At 38.7% G+C, this 15,035-nt stretch overlaps 1 protein-coding gene across 3 annotated transcripts in view; it reads right to left on the reverse strand.

The window, feature by feature from the left end:
- Positions 1-3,846: 3,846 nt before the first annotated feature.
- The window catches only part of dnmt3bb.1 (DNA (cytosine-5-)-methyltransferase 3 beta, duplicate b.1), a 100,719-nt gene continuing 89,530 nt past the window's right edge, over positions 3,847-15,035 (reverse strand). For all 3 annotated transcript variants that reach the window (XM_046055310.1, XM_046055309.1, XM_046055312.1), the window contains 13 exons: positions 14,836-14,958; positions 14,344-14,388; positions 14,142-14,221; positions 13,341-13,453; positions 13,038-13,221; positions 11,993-12,077; positions 11,716-11,861; positions 8,998-9,088; positions 8,546-8,694; positions 8,073-8,158; positions 7,379-7,448; positions 7,156-7,274; positions 3,847-7,024 (listed from right to left, as the gene is read on the reverse strand). In XM_046055310.1, the coding sequence (XP_045911266.1) occupies positions 6,883-7,024; positions 7,156-7,274; positions 7,379-7,448; positions 8,073-8,158; positions 8,546-8,694; positions 8,998-9,088; positions 11,716-11,861; positions 11,993-12,077; positions 13,038-13,221; positions 13,341-13,453; positions 14,142-14,221; positions 14,344-14,388; positions 14,836-14,958 (1,433 nt within the window). In that variant the 3' untranslated portion in view covers positions 3,847-6,882. The remainder of the gene's footprint in view (positions 7,025-7,155; positions 7,275-7,378; positions 7,449-8,072; positions 8,159-8,545; positions 8,695-8,997; positions 9,089-11,715; positions 11,862-11,992; positions 12,078-13,037; positions 13,222-13,340; positions 13,454-14,141; positions 14,222-14,343; positions 14,389-14,835; positions 14,959-15,035) is intronic.

Genomic DNA, 15,035 nt, shown 5'->3' on the forward strand with positions numbered 1-15,035 from the left:
TAGTGATTATAAAATAATGTCACGTAACAGCCAACTTGTAAACTTTGCTAACAACTAACGTTACGGTGTGAATGTCACGATTGTACAAAAGTGTTAGCATGCTAAGCTAAGTAACGTTAGGTTACGCCGGTTAGCAAGATTTCCTGGCTACTAGCTTTTGTAGCTTTTAACTTTTAGTCTACTCCAATGCATTAGCCGCTAGCCGACATGCCCAGCGCTGTTCAAACTGTTATACTTGAGTGTTTAATCGCAATATTTAAACATCTTAATTATTTAAGTCTTCTTTAAAAACACGCAAAAAAAAAAAATAATAATATAAACAATATGTTAATGTTGCTGAAAGAAAATATGTTTTGTTGTGAAGTGTAATAAAGGAATTAAAAATACTTTTATATAGCTAATAAATGAGGACAGTGGTAGATAATATTTTTCGTAATGGTAAAAAATGAGGAATTCATTTATTGGAAAAATGGCGTGTTTCATTCTGTCATCTACGGCTTCAACTTACATCCAAAATCTCCAAACTTCTCAGAGATCTTCTCCGTATTATCACTGCTTTACTGTTCCAGCTGCATGCCCTGTCTTTGACAAGGTCATAATCAAACCACATAAGATGTAGTTGTATATAACTATATAGACCCATTTCCTTATTTACTAGAGTAGTTGCAGTCAGCTCACACATTCACTTAGTTCCAATCCAAGGTTGTACTAAAATGCTAATTCCTTAATTACAGTCTCTTAATTCTGGTTTTGCCTTAAATTACACGGAAACTATTGAAGGTAGCCAATGTTTTCTTTAGTTCTTCATATTCTGACTCACAGTGTCAGGAACAATTCCTGTACAATAACCCAGTAACTCTGCCTCTAATCAGCCACCTGTTTACTGCTTACCATTTATTATTTATTCATCATTCTCTCGTTTTCTAATTCAGAGCTGTTCATATTGTCATATTGTATATACTGTATACCAAATCCACTTACATCAAACACATAATACCAGCACATAAAACTTATTTATTCCGGCAACAATTGCACTATGCTCCATCACAATGTGTACATGTATGCACCTATGTGTATGTGCACCTGTATCTCACCCACCTCTGACATGTACATAATAATAATAATAATTTACTCTTGCATCCATTGCACTCTGCTCATTGCACTACTGTCTCAATCTGTCTATATTGTTTTTGTTTATAGTATGTATATATGTGTTCTCTTTACTGTAGCCTGTGTCTGATTTTATTATTGTATTGTATAGCAAGTAAGAACATCGTGAGCAATGTATAATCCTGGGTTAAATTCCCCGTATGTGTACACATACCTGGCAATAAAGCTGATTCTGATTCTGTTTCTGATTCGGATATTACTGAGCACACAACACTGTCAGAATCAGCTTAAATGGCCAGGTGTGTGTAGGCCTACACATAAGGGGAATGTGATATTTGGTATACTGGTGCAGTCCGAACAACCTGGAGTTTAACGCGCTCAAAACTGCGGAGGTGACCGTGGACTTAAAGAGTAGCCCCCGCCACTCTGCCCCCCATCACCATTCTAAACAGCCTCGTGTCTGCTGGGGAATCCTTCAGGTTTCTGGGATCCACTATATCTAAAGTGGGAGCCCAACACTGACACCAGAAGGCCCAGCAGAGGATGCACTTCCTGCGCCAGCTCAGGTAGCTCAACCTGCCTAAGGAGCTGCTGATCCAGTTCTACACAGCCATCATCCAGTCTGTCCTCTGCACCTCCATCACTGTCTGGTTTGGATCTGCCTCCAAAAAGGACAGGAGCAGACTACAACAGATAGTGCAGAAAAAATCATCGGTGCCAACCTGCCGGCAATTCAGGATTTCTTGAATCAGGAAACGGGCAGGAAACATCACTGCAGATCCATCTCACCCCGGACACAACCTGTTCCAGCTTCTCCGCTACAGAACACTGTACGCCAAAACCAACAGACTCAAAACCAGTTTCTTCGCACAAGCCATCACTCTGATGAACAGCTGACTGACTCACAATGTCATCAACCATTCCTGTGCAATAACCCAGTAACTCTGTCACCTGTTTACTGGCTAACACTTAGTATTTATTCATCATGCTCTATTTCAGAGCTGTTCATACTGTACATTGTATATACTGGATACCAAATCCACCTACCGCATGTAAATAGCACCTGCACATGATACTTATTTATTCCAGCATTCTTCGTACTCATCACACTGTGTACATGTATGCATGTATGTGTGTGTGCACCTGTATATCACATCCACCTCCGACATGTACATAATAACAATAATGGTAATAATAATTTTCTCCTGCATCTTTTGCACTCTGCTCATGGCACTATTGTCTCAATCTGTCTTTTTTTGTTCATAGTGTGTATATACATGTATGTGTTCTATATACTGTAGCCTGTGTTTGATTCTTATTGTATAAATAAGCACATTGTGAGCATTGTACAATCCAGAGTCAAATTCCTCGTATGTGTAAACATACCTGGCAATGATTCTGATTCTGATTACATTGCTCTCAATGTACATAACACAGAACAAGCATAAACAAAAAGAGCATATTGAGGGTGAATTGAAGACTTTAATTTCTATCCCAACAGCACTTAGATTTTACATTCCTTTCCTGCCAGGAGATCCTGATTATATCGTTTAACTTAAACATGACTCCCTGAGAACTTTCTCAATCTAAACAAGAATATGTTTAGGGCAAAAAAATTTATTCAAACACCTGCCTCTTCTTTGATGGCAGGTCCAGTTTTCCAAAAATTTGGATGACTCTTCACCGTTGTTGAAAAACACATTATAACCACTAAAGGAGATTTCTTCCATCTTCATCACATTGCCCAAATTCTTTTGGTTCTAACACCATTAGATGAAAAGGATTTCTTACTTTATCCAGACTTGACTGCTCTAACGTCCAAAATGCAGCCACTTCAATTCCCTAATTTTGAATTCAAACATCTGAGCACATAACGATAATAAGATTTAGTCTTCACTTCAAGGTCTTGCTGTTTCATCCAGGCTGACTGTAAAATTGCTGCTTAATACATTTTTCAGAACTCTTCAATGCTTAACATTTCCCCCACATATTCTCAGATGAGGCAGGCTGTCTCATTAAGCAATCTTTGACAGCAGCGCTTTTTTACACATCATGCTACATTTTCATGGAATAAATTCACTTGATCAGAGAGGCGACCAGATTAGACACAAAGGAATTTAAAGAAAAAAGCTGTTCCATCTCATTCAAATTAATGTATAACAGGATGTCTGTTCCAAGGTTTTTATTTTCAATTTTTTGTTCTTTGCTTATTGCTGTAAATAAAAACAAACATATAAATATATGTGTTTATATATATATAGTTGTGTTTTTGCACACACCTACATTTTAAACCATACAGTAAATGCCAAAGTGTGGTTTACATTTTGTATGACCTTGTCATTTGCAAGTGCCTTCATCATTTAAAATTTCTATATATCTCATGATTATACTACTGAAACAATTAATGGACCAGCTGATAAACAAAATGCAGATATTGATTACTGATAAACCATTAAGGTTATTTATCATGTAAATATTACCGAAAATTACTAAGCATTTTTTAATACTTTTGGGGAGTTTTAACAGTTCCTCAGAAAAGCCGTCATTTATGTTCTGATTTTACATACTGAACAAATAATAAGGTCACTAAAAATAATTAGTGGGTTAACCAATATTGAAAACAAGATGTATTTGGAACCTCATTGACCCTTACAGACATTTTGCCACTGAGAGGAATAGTCAAACAAAAGACAAATGCGCACAACTTAATTAGCATTTCACGCAGACACATGGCAGTGGTTTTCAGCAGCAAAGCTGCGTTTTATTGAGTACAAATTATATATATAGGTTGCTATAAGAAGTACACAAATGTAAAAAAAAATACATCAAACAAAGTATAAAAATAGCACAATCTGTTCCTTTGAATTGCTTTTGCACTGTAGATTCATAAAAAGGCAAAAAGAAAATTCCTAAAATGCAATTCTGATAAAAGACACAGCATAAAAAGGTTATACTACTAAAAAAGGTCCTCAGCTATTATTCACACTCAAACCTACAAATACACACTCAAATGGTCTAAATAACAAAACATATCAAAAAGCTATTGATTATTATTCTCTATATCGTGCTATAACATTACAAATTTCAAGCAAGCTTTATAATGTGTTAATATATAGTATGTGTTCTCCATATAAAAAGTCTTAAAAGAGCAGTTACAAAAAGAAAAGAGAAACACTAGAATTTTTGCGTACTGTTTTCAAACAAAACATTCAACAAGTTCAGCAGTATTAATGAAGCATGTAAACAATTACTTTTTGGTTTTTAAAGGACTTGAAAATCGACCTGGAAAACTAAAAGAGGCACTTTTGAGCACCATAGAGGAGTCTTGCATTTCTAAATGAGCTGGCCATTTAAACATTAAACAAAGAAAAGTTCTTTTAAGAAGGCGTGTGCATTTTGTGTAAAAAAATGTAGTTCTTGGTAGAACCAGAGTTAAAACACTTGTAAACCTTTCTATCAATACAGTACGCAAAACATTGTGTAAAAAAAAAAGTTCCAGTGATAAAATGCAAGCTCTCTCTATATATACTGGGCATATGGGAGCAGAAAGCTACAGTATATATTCACAGAACACAGATCCTATAGGAGGAGTTGCCCCTTTGTCTGAGGTAATGCCCGTTTAGAAGGATTTGGTGACAGCCAACAGCATTTAAAAAAATCTTCCAGTTATCAGAACAGAAAAGGTATTTCAAAAGGATTTTTTTGGCGTGGTCCGTTGGTCACATCAAGAGAATTGGTACCAAAATAAACTGTCCAGTAAATACTTGTCTGGTGAACATGCTAATGCTTAAGCATACAGTCTGACATGTAATTGCAGGCAAAAAAACCCCTGCTATCCAGTAAGATAATAATTCAGAAATGGTAAAGACCTGTGGACTATAAACAATCTTTATCTTTCTTAAGGAGTGTTAAAAATAATCATTATTGCTTGGTGTTTGAGGTGTGAGGATAACAATTCTGGCAATAAATGTGTGCATTCAGACTCTTTGTGTTCTCACTTTGAGGATACTCACAAATACTTAGAATTAGTGTATTTATACACACTGTATCCCAAAGCATTTGTACCATGCGGAACAAAGCACCGTATCAACCAGCATCGTAGAGGTGATTTTTCATCACAGTCTCCATGTTAGATGTTTTGGAAACTAAAAAAACTCCCTTAAACAAAAAGTAGTCAGTGCTAGTTTGCAAAAAGAGATTGCGTGTTCACCAGTGTTTACCACCATTTGTTTTGTTGTAAAACCCACATTTACGCACAGTGACACTCACTCTTTCCTGGGTTCAAACGAACTTCTTTTAACCTGGATCACCAGCTGTTACAGTAAACTAAAACAATTTTATTTCTTAAAGATAAAATCTAAACATCTACAGTAGGATAAACGCCATCACTTGTTAAATCTTCGCTGTCTGGAAAGGTTGGCAAAAGCCAAAAAACCCATTCTCTATATCTCTGTTTTTGCATTGGCTTGTTTCAAGTATTTGTACGTAGCTATCAGGGAGACGTCGCTGTGACAACAGTATAACTCAAAGTTTCACACTATCTATACAAAAACATTTTTATATAATCTTCAGTAAAAGATGCTTTTCTATTTTTTTTAAAAGGAAGCAATTTTTTTTTTCATATGAACTCATCCAAAAGCAAAAGACAAAAGGTAAAATTACTGTTTTTCTTACAACGAACAACAAAAAACTGTGAATGTGAACTCATCTAAATATAGAACCAAACTCCTGCTTCATTTCCAGGTTAGCTTTTGGTCCACTAGCTTCCACGGCTGGATGTATTTTCTTACAGAGGGTGTCTTTCAGTGGTCTTTTGAAAAACTCAAACATGTTAAGGTTTTATTTCCAGATTTGAATCTAAATGAGCAAACTAAAGACTGATTCTTTTTTTGTAAGCATTGAACAGCTACAGCTTCCACAAAGCTTTCACCGCAGCTTAGCATTATGGGATATGTAGTTGTTGTTGAATGCTAACAAAATAATCAGTGTTTTATCTTGGTTAAAATGAACAGATGCTCATCTTTTATCACCAAGCACAATTATACATGTTTATTATCTTAAAATTGAGACATAAACTCCAGTATCATGTTTCAGCTTTTCTAGACAGGCTGAAGAACAACCCCCTTTTTTTTTTGTGAGAAAATCCATTCAGGCCGAGGTTAGTGGAACAGCAGATACCCAAACACTGAGCAGGACTTCAACCGTCCATCTTCTGACTTTGGTTCAAGTGAGCTTTTCAAGTGTTTTTCTTTAGATTAACAGCCTATATGAGCAGCTTGCTTGTTTAATCGTCAGCTAGACGGAGGTGAGATGAGCGACCTCTGAAATGTTTAACACTTCCTAAAAAAAAAAGTTTGATACAGAGCCACTTGAAAAGTTGTACCGACGGTGCCATGTTGTTCTCTATTTTCTACAACTACTAAGTGTTGTCAACTTAAAAACAATGCCTTCCGATGGCCATTTAAAAAGAAGAAAACTCCTATTAAAACCGTTGTACAGGCTTAATGTTAACGTAAAAAAAGGCAGAAGGGTCATGAATCGCACACCTGACCTTTGACCCTCCCTCTCTTTCTGACACTGTGGGGTAGTGATAAACCAAAGCCGCAGGTTCTCACCTATGCTGTACGTGTATCTCTTTGTTAGTGTGTGTTATGTGTCTTTAAGGCTGCAGTGTATTATCGCCAGGATCCAGACAGGACTGGACACCATCTAACAGCTACTTTCACTTTTCCCAGCTACAGGGATTGTTGTTCGCTGGTGATAGGGTGATGTCTATTCACAGGCAAAGTAGTCTTTCAGTGGTGCGAACAGATGCCTGATGACGGGGACGCTCCAGGATCGGCCCAGGAGCCTCTGTCTGGCACCGCGACCCATGTTGGACACGTCCGTGTAGTGGACAGGGAAACCAAAGATCCTGCAGGGTCAGGAATACACAGCCAAAATTAAAATCACATCCCATGTCCGTGACTCATTTATTTAATTTTAAAAGTTTTAACGTTTGTTAGCAAAGAGTCTCATTTAACAGCGTGTGTGTTTTCTGCTCACCTCTCCAGCTCAGTGCACCACAGTATGTCCTCCTTCCCGTTCATCAGGACAGGGAAGTGTTGATCCTTCCCTTGTTTGATGGAATTGGAGCGGGTAGTGATGGTGCGCACCTTTCCAAACTATGAAACAACAAATACACGGTCAAACAGAACTGACCAGTAAAAAACAGCAGAACAACAGATCCTCATCATTGACTTTATTCCGTGTTCTGTAGATATCAAACCTTTGCAACTCTGCCGTGGTCCAGACAGTCCTGCAGCTCCAGCTTGTCCATACCCGAGGCACACAGAGGCCTGAAACAGAGAGGATTGATAATGTTTATATACTGTATATAGTAGTGCTGGGCAACGATTTAAAAAGTGCGATTAATCGCATGATTTTCTTCTTTTGTCAGGGAGCATTAATTTCAGTCAGAATTAATTTCAGTTATGTCAGAGGTCGCACAACTAAGGGTTAAGTGTCCTGGTGTCTTGCTCGGGGACACAATGGTAGATGTGTCGCAGTGGGGAATTGAACCCGGGTCTCTCTCACTTATCCACTGTACCATCACCACCCAGATCAGCAGCATAATCAGTCTATGTTCAGTAGCAAGTGTCCCTTTTCAGAGTGAGGTGAAGTGGTCGAGCACAAGGCGTAGCGACTTCCCATGAAACTGTCGCGGTTATGCTCGACCTCACGCACTCGCCAGCCCGCTGCCGTAGCTGAATTGTCTTGAACTTTTTCTACGTGACGCACAGCACAAATAACTTGAAGAGAGACGGGGCTATAAATACAACTATTTTAGCCTTAGACACTGCTGTTTGAACACATTCACAACCATGGAAAAGTCTCATAAATCCACCAATCTTCAGTGTTTACGTGTTTTTTCTTTGAGAAAAGAATTAGGACTTTCTGAGTTGAGCATTTTTTTTTCCTACCTGTTCATGCCCGGCAGGTTTCCCCAGAAGTATCGGGCACGGTGAGCAGCAGAAACCTCGATAGCATCAATCATAACAGGGTTACACTGCAAAAAAACACACAGAGACACACAGTGATTACTCATAAACTCGAGGTAATCCTATTTATACATGATTCTCAGGCGGTTTTACTGTTTTTTAATCATTCTTTATTGTTGTTTCTCACAGGAAACTAAATGACTACTAGTGGATTAAAGGGGAAATCACTATGCCTAAGCAGAAATATATGTGTAAAACGAACAATTAGCTGTTTAAGCGTTTAAATGGTTGTAGGGCTTAAGGTTTAAATTAGCCTTTACTTTGATGTCTTGAACTACATCCTTTGTAAGCAATATCTTTCATTCACAGTTGTCCTTGTTAATGTTTTTGATAGCTGCAGCTGTTTATAGTGAGCTTAACAGCTGTAAATGAACAGCCTACAAGGTCTAACTCACCTCCAGGAAGCGTGAGATGTCCCTTTTGTCATTGACGCCCATGGCCACCACGTTCTCGAACATCCAGAAGAACGGCCGGTCCTCTCCTTCTTTGGGCTTGGCCTCGCTCAGCAGACGGTAAAACTCGAAGAACAACCTCCCTGTGCCTTCTGGAGCATCAAAACACCATCAGAGTCCAAAAAAAAATCATCAGCCTGCTTAAGTTCAGTCTCAAAATCAATGTATTTTTCTTTGAATTGTATCCACAGAAAAGTAAAGCATCAGAAACAGCCTTTACATGATTGTGGGAAACTAAAAGTATTCACCTAAATTCATATTAATGAAATCAAAATGACTATAGGTTTCAGTAGACTTTAATGCACCACATCCATTCCCTGCTCACACCTGATTAAAAATGACAATAATAGTTAAAAACACAGTTAATGAAATTATTTCCTCTGGCAGATATTTACCATACAGGCCTTTCCTCGCAGGATTAACAATTGACAGGTCGTTGCAGGGACTTCCTCCAATCACCAGGTCAAAGGGACCCCACTCCAGAAGCTGAGAGAGACAACAGCACCACCAAGTGTTAGACTGAGGGAGTGACAGCTACTGCATGAACAACAAACGTGCAACTCACTGAGTGACAGATTTCCTAGTTGTCATGAATCTTCAACATCTTTACTTAGAAAACAGTGAGATTTTAGGACCAAGAATCATCCAATAATCAGGCTGATTCAATGATGAGGATGGAAAATTATTCCCTAAATTCTACTTCAGTGTAGATGTAAAGTAAAAAAACATCATTAGGGCTGAAACTAGCAATCGTTTTCATTAATATGTTGATTATTTTCAAGACTGATAGACTCCATAAAGTGTCCAAAATGTCGATTGCAACTTTGCAAAGCCCAAGTTGACATTTTCTGATTGGTTGTTTTGTCTGACCAACAGAGCAAAACACAAATATATTCAGTTAAACATCATAAAAAACAAAGACAACCAGCAAATATTCATATTTAAGAAGCTCAAACCACTGACTCTGGAGCATTTTAACTTGTGAGTTGTTTTTGTTGATTGACTTTTCCATTAATTGACTCAGCTCTAAATGTAATTTATTTATTTATTCATTTAACCAGCAACAGGCATGAGGTTACTATTTTAACCCACCATCTGCTCGCTCCTTTTGTTCTCTTTCACCCATTCACATCCTTCCCCGTCCTTTTACAGAGGACAATGAGGGAAAGAGAGGAGGGAAAGAGATGAAGAGAAAGAAAGAACTAGGAATTAAGGAACAGAGAGAAAAAGAACAGGAGGTGGAGGTGTAGGTGGGGTGCTCTTAATCTCTTACATAACAGCGCCGTGAACCCACACACACTCACACAGACACTCACACACAGCACTAACAAATGAAAGGCTTCCTGAGGGGATTTACAGAGGTTGGAGTTGCTCTTTGTCCTCTGTCGTGAACCACGTCACTGCAGCGGCCAGCCTCTGTTTGCTGTGTGTTATAATGTCATGATACACTTATTTGCTTTCTTTCTGAGAGGCAGACTGATACCACTCTCATGTTTGTAGGGTTGAGTATGGAGGACCGCTTCCAAGTTGCAACCGTTACCAAATTTCCAAGAACCGTGGATTTTTTCTTTGATAAGACACATGCATTTTTCGATTTCTGCATATTTCAGCTCCTGATTGACATGTAGGGAGCATTTTACAGTCCACACAAGTGTCTCTTATCTGCCAGGACCTGCTACGCCGACCTAACGTCACGTCATTTTCTTACGCAGTACGTCAACAAGACTTAAAGAAGAGCGTACTTCTGTTTCCAGTCCTGGACAACAGCAGCCCGCAGCAAATGCTCCAAAGTTTGGCTTAGCTTCACTAAAAAGAGAAAGACAGCAAAATGCAACACCTGCAGTAAGGAGGTTTGGTGCGAGTATGCTTCAGGGCTGGTACCCACGGCACTGTGTAAATTTTACCAGCGCCAGTGAAAAAGCTTATTAGGAGTCGGCTGTTCACTTTCTCTGGTGAGTACATTTAGTTTTAAGCCAGTTGTTCGCTAGACAAAGTTATCAACCCAGTTAAAATGACAGTTAAGGTGAATTACAGCTGCACCTAGCTAAGCAAGCTAGCTAGCTCCACACATGGCCGTTAGCTCCACCGTCTCGTCCAAATATGGTCACGTCTGATGCCGCTGGTTGCAAAAACGCCCTATCGTCCAAACTTGTGGCTTCAAAACGGCAGTCCACAAACCAACGGGTGACGTCACGATGACTACGTCCACTTCTTATATACAGTCTATGGGACAGATCATTATAGTGAAACTTTTCTATGTGTTCTGTACATATATAATAATCTATAATAACTCAACCTATAAATGTTTCCATCACAGCTGTTTGTCTAACTAACACAAAAAGTGAAACTGAGATGTGGAGCTGAAATAGAGAAACAAACAAAAGTCTCTTTCTGCTTAATGTACGCTTGATTTATAGCAGCTTAGATATCTGAGCAGCTTTCAAGGGCATTAAATCACTCAGATAGTTAGTATTGTTGAGATATGAGAACCAAAGTGGCAAAACACTCAAAGCTTCACTCATGCTATCACACAGTCTTGTGATCTACTTTCGTTTCCTAACCCCCGTCTTTATATTTCAGGCCTAACCTTACATTTTCATTGGAACCACTACTCCCCTCTTACACACAGTTGCACAGTGGTTTACACACTTTCATCACGACCAATTGTGAAATCTTAAGACTTGCTGCAGATGATTGAGGTGCAGTTTCTCTGAAATCGCACAGAGGAGACCACGCTAACTAAGCCTGCTGATAACGCCTTCTTAAATTCATGTGAATTGGCAACTAAACCCCCCCCCCTCAAAAAGCTTACAGATAATCAGTTCTTACGTGTCATGCTGCCAAAAAGTGCATATTAAAATTATTTTTTTCAAACTACTCAATACTTGCCTTCAACAAAAGCCAAATGTTCCCTATAAAATGCACAGCAGACAAAATAAATAGGAAGGTATATTTGCAGATCCACTGAAGCATTTTGAACAGGTTGTTGTTCCTGACACTTGACAGCAATAAAGTTTTTATTTTTCATTTTGAGTTTCACTTATTTCAGTCAAGCAAACTTTTGTAATTTTAGAAAAACAGTTGGATATTCAAATAAACATTTTCTTTCTTACATTTTTCTTTGTTATGTCCCTGACATCATGGACATACTGGATCTTTCCTTCATGTCTGACCACACCCACTGAGATGGAGTCCTCGCACACCTCTGACGCCACATACTGGTCCACCTTAAAACCCAGGTCCCTTAGAACCAGGTAGCCTGGAAACACAAATACAACACAGTTCTGTATGATGACCTGCTGCGTTTCAGATGAATAAAAAACATCAAGACATCAGTACAAATATATTAATTCACTGTCTCTTAGAATTCACACACACAAACACACTCACCGGTGGCAATGCCGTCAAACAGGGAGAGGACTCTGATTGGTCGTCTCTGCTCTGCAGGGACTGCTGGGTAAATCTTTGGTTTCTCCTTTAAGATAAACAGAACATGTTGCAGGGAAATCAAAATGAATCATATTTTAGGCATCTGGGAGGCTCTTATCTAGGTGGAAGGTGGTTTAAAGGTAAAAAGCAGCTAAATTATAGTATGTGTTTGCTTTTGGTCACTGAAGTGTCAAAATGTCATCGTTATTTAGTCATTTTAGTTGGTTGTTGGTCATACAGCATTTAAAGCTCTCCAGTTTCATTCTTTCTGAAGGAATATGAACCAAATCTGTCAAAAATTAAAAATGTTTTCATTTTCCAATCATTACGTTACATAAAAACATGTTTTAATTGCTCTGCTGGCATGTTACATGATTATGTAATCCAATATAAAAATTTAAAAAAATGGAATATCACAGCAGTCTACGCTCTGAATCAAGTTTCTCATTCCCTCTTTGACACATTGTTCTACAAATATTCAACTCTTAAAGTCTCATAAAATTTGTACTTTTTGCAGGGCCGCTGAACTGGATTGAATTATGTTGTTCAGGTGTTGTGTTTCTGTTTTTCCCCCTGTTCGCTGCTGATGTGACCTGACCCAGCTTGTCCTGGCAACTCCCCCTTTTGGCTTATGAGCACAACAAATTCTCTACTGAAAATCTATTATTTTTCACTTTAATTTAAATTTTCCATATTTCAGAAGTGTAGCTTAAAGATGAAAAAGGATTAGAGATACAACATAAGAGAAGAAAAGATTAAGGGCAGTGGTTTTCAACCTTTTTTCGCTTGTGACCCTTGCCTACTTGCAACCCCTTGTCACATAAGTTGCATAAAAGTAATCATTCCCCGCAAGCACCAGGCAGGGAATCACTGACATAGAATATAAATATAGATATTAACATATACACATGTATATATGTACTGATTTTTTATTTAAGTATATAGAACATCCCAGATCTTTACACGTTTGCCAAATCTTATACAAAAGTCTTTTTAAAAAACTCACAAACTCCTGTCCGTTGTCGTTGGCAAAGAACTCCTGCAGCTTGAGGCTCCAGTCATGCCGTTGTTTCAGGACGCCGTACTGCAACAGCGGCTGGCACATGTAGCATCGCCACGGATCCAAATGCCGAGCGTTGTTAGACGCTCCTGGATCGACCAGGATGTCCAGACAGTCCACGCAGAAACACCTGGAAGGAGTAAGGAAGAGAGGAGAGGCGGTGAACGGACAGATGAACACATCGGTGGAGAAGGAACAATTCCTGTATTGTGCAAACCGTTTCTTTGTGTGAATGTGTGTGTGACAGACCTGCAGCAGTTGGCGTTGCCGCACAGCAGAACCTCTCGACCTCCACAGCAAACGGTGCAGTAGGACTGGTAACCGTCGTCATCGTACATGTAGGACATCTCCAGGTACACGTCCTGAAAAAATATTTATTGACACGTCGTCACACATCTGGCTTTAGTGAAACCCTCTAACACAACAACACACAATCTTCTTCAAACACACACTCAGTTGTCAGTTTATCAGGCGCACTTAGCTTAAAATAATGCAGTCTAATACAACAGTCCTGCAACAAATTCCATTCAAGAGTTAAATCTGGGATCATTTTGGGCGGTTCTTTTTTTGTTTTCCTAAGCGTGAGAGGATATAACCCTAAACATAAAGTGTTAAAAAATTATGTATGAACTTGTGTGGACTGGTCTGATATTTTATTTTATTTTTCTGTGTTATGCTCTATGAAAAAAACGTCATCATTCCTCCCACTCTTCATTCCCAGACGGCTCAAACTGCTGAAGATGTGAGCCGACAGGTTTATGAGTTAGACATAACGGGTTTTGTGGCTGTCGTCAAATAGTGGCTTCAAGCCAAGAATATTATCAACTGCTATTGTACAAGTGTGTGTGGTGGTGGTGGGGTTTCATTGTTTTGGGGTGAACTGGTTTAGACTTTAGCTAGAAGATATTGGATATCAGTCTTTGGAAATCTATATTATTACTATTTCTGGGTGTTCCCTTAGTTTAAGAAAGGTTTCATCACTCTGACACCGAGACAGGCGGCTGATTATGGAAAACAATCATCGAAAAGCGTTTTCACTGCATGCTCTACCTTGCATGTTTGGCACAGGCCTCCTTCAAACAGCGGGTGGAAGGTTGCTGCTCTCATCTTTCCACAAGACAGACAGAACTCTGCCAGAACACACACAGATCAATCATCAGTCGAAAAAAATGAAACTGACACAACAAGACTGTTGGCAATTGATAAATTAATTCACAAACACGCGGAAACAAAAGTGAAGGTGGGTATTTACCTTCTATACTTCTTTTATTCTTCAGAACTTCATTCACCATTTGCTCTGAGAGAAAAGGAAGGACAATGTTAGAAAGCACGAAACACATTTCAAGTGCGCTGCACACACACAAAACTAATGCAAAAAAAAACATAAGACACTAAAACCTTTAACAGACATAAAGCAGGGAAACTAAAACCTGCATATCCCTGCTAACAGCAGCATTTTCAAGACTTTAAAATAATAGGTATGATGTTATCTCTGCTAGTGTAAACCTGGCACCAACTCATATTGAGAGCAATCAAATCTTATCCAGAAAATCAGAATGTAAACTCTGTTACTAAAGGTAAAATAATGTAATTATATGATTATCTTCATTGCTAGCATGAAATATAACACACAAAAAATGAAAATAACAGAAATTGTACAAAACAAACTAAGCAAATTTCGGCATTTAGCAAATTTTAGCTAAATATATATCCATTGTACAGTGAGCTTGACTTTTCTCTCTACCTCTGCTGTAGGACTCCTCGGGGGCGGCCTTGCTCTTACAGAGGCTGACTCTGGCTCGCTTGGCGCTGGGGAAATACTCTGGCAGGGAAACATCGAGGACCTGGTGGTCCAGGGGGTTACTTTCTGCAGGAGGGGAACAAAAACAGACTCTTATTTCTCAGCACAATGGCAAATTTGGAGGCACTACATTTGCAGCTTGT

The sequence above is a fragment of the Micropterus dolomieu genome, linkage group LG08, assembly GCF_021292245.1.
Source record: "Micropterus dolomieu isolate WLL.071019.BEF.003 ecotype Adirondacks linkage group LG08, ASM2129224v1, whole genome shotgun sequence".
Classification (NCBI taxonomy): Eukaryota; Metazoa; Chordata; class Actinopteri; order Centrarchiformes; family Centrarchidae; genus Micropterus; species Micropterus dolomieu.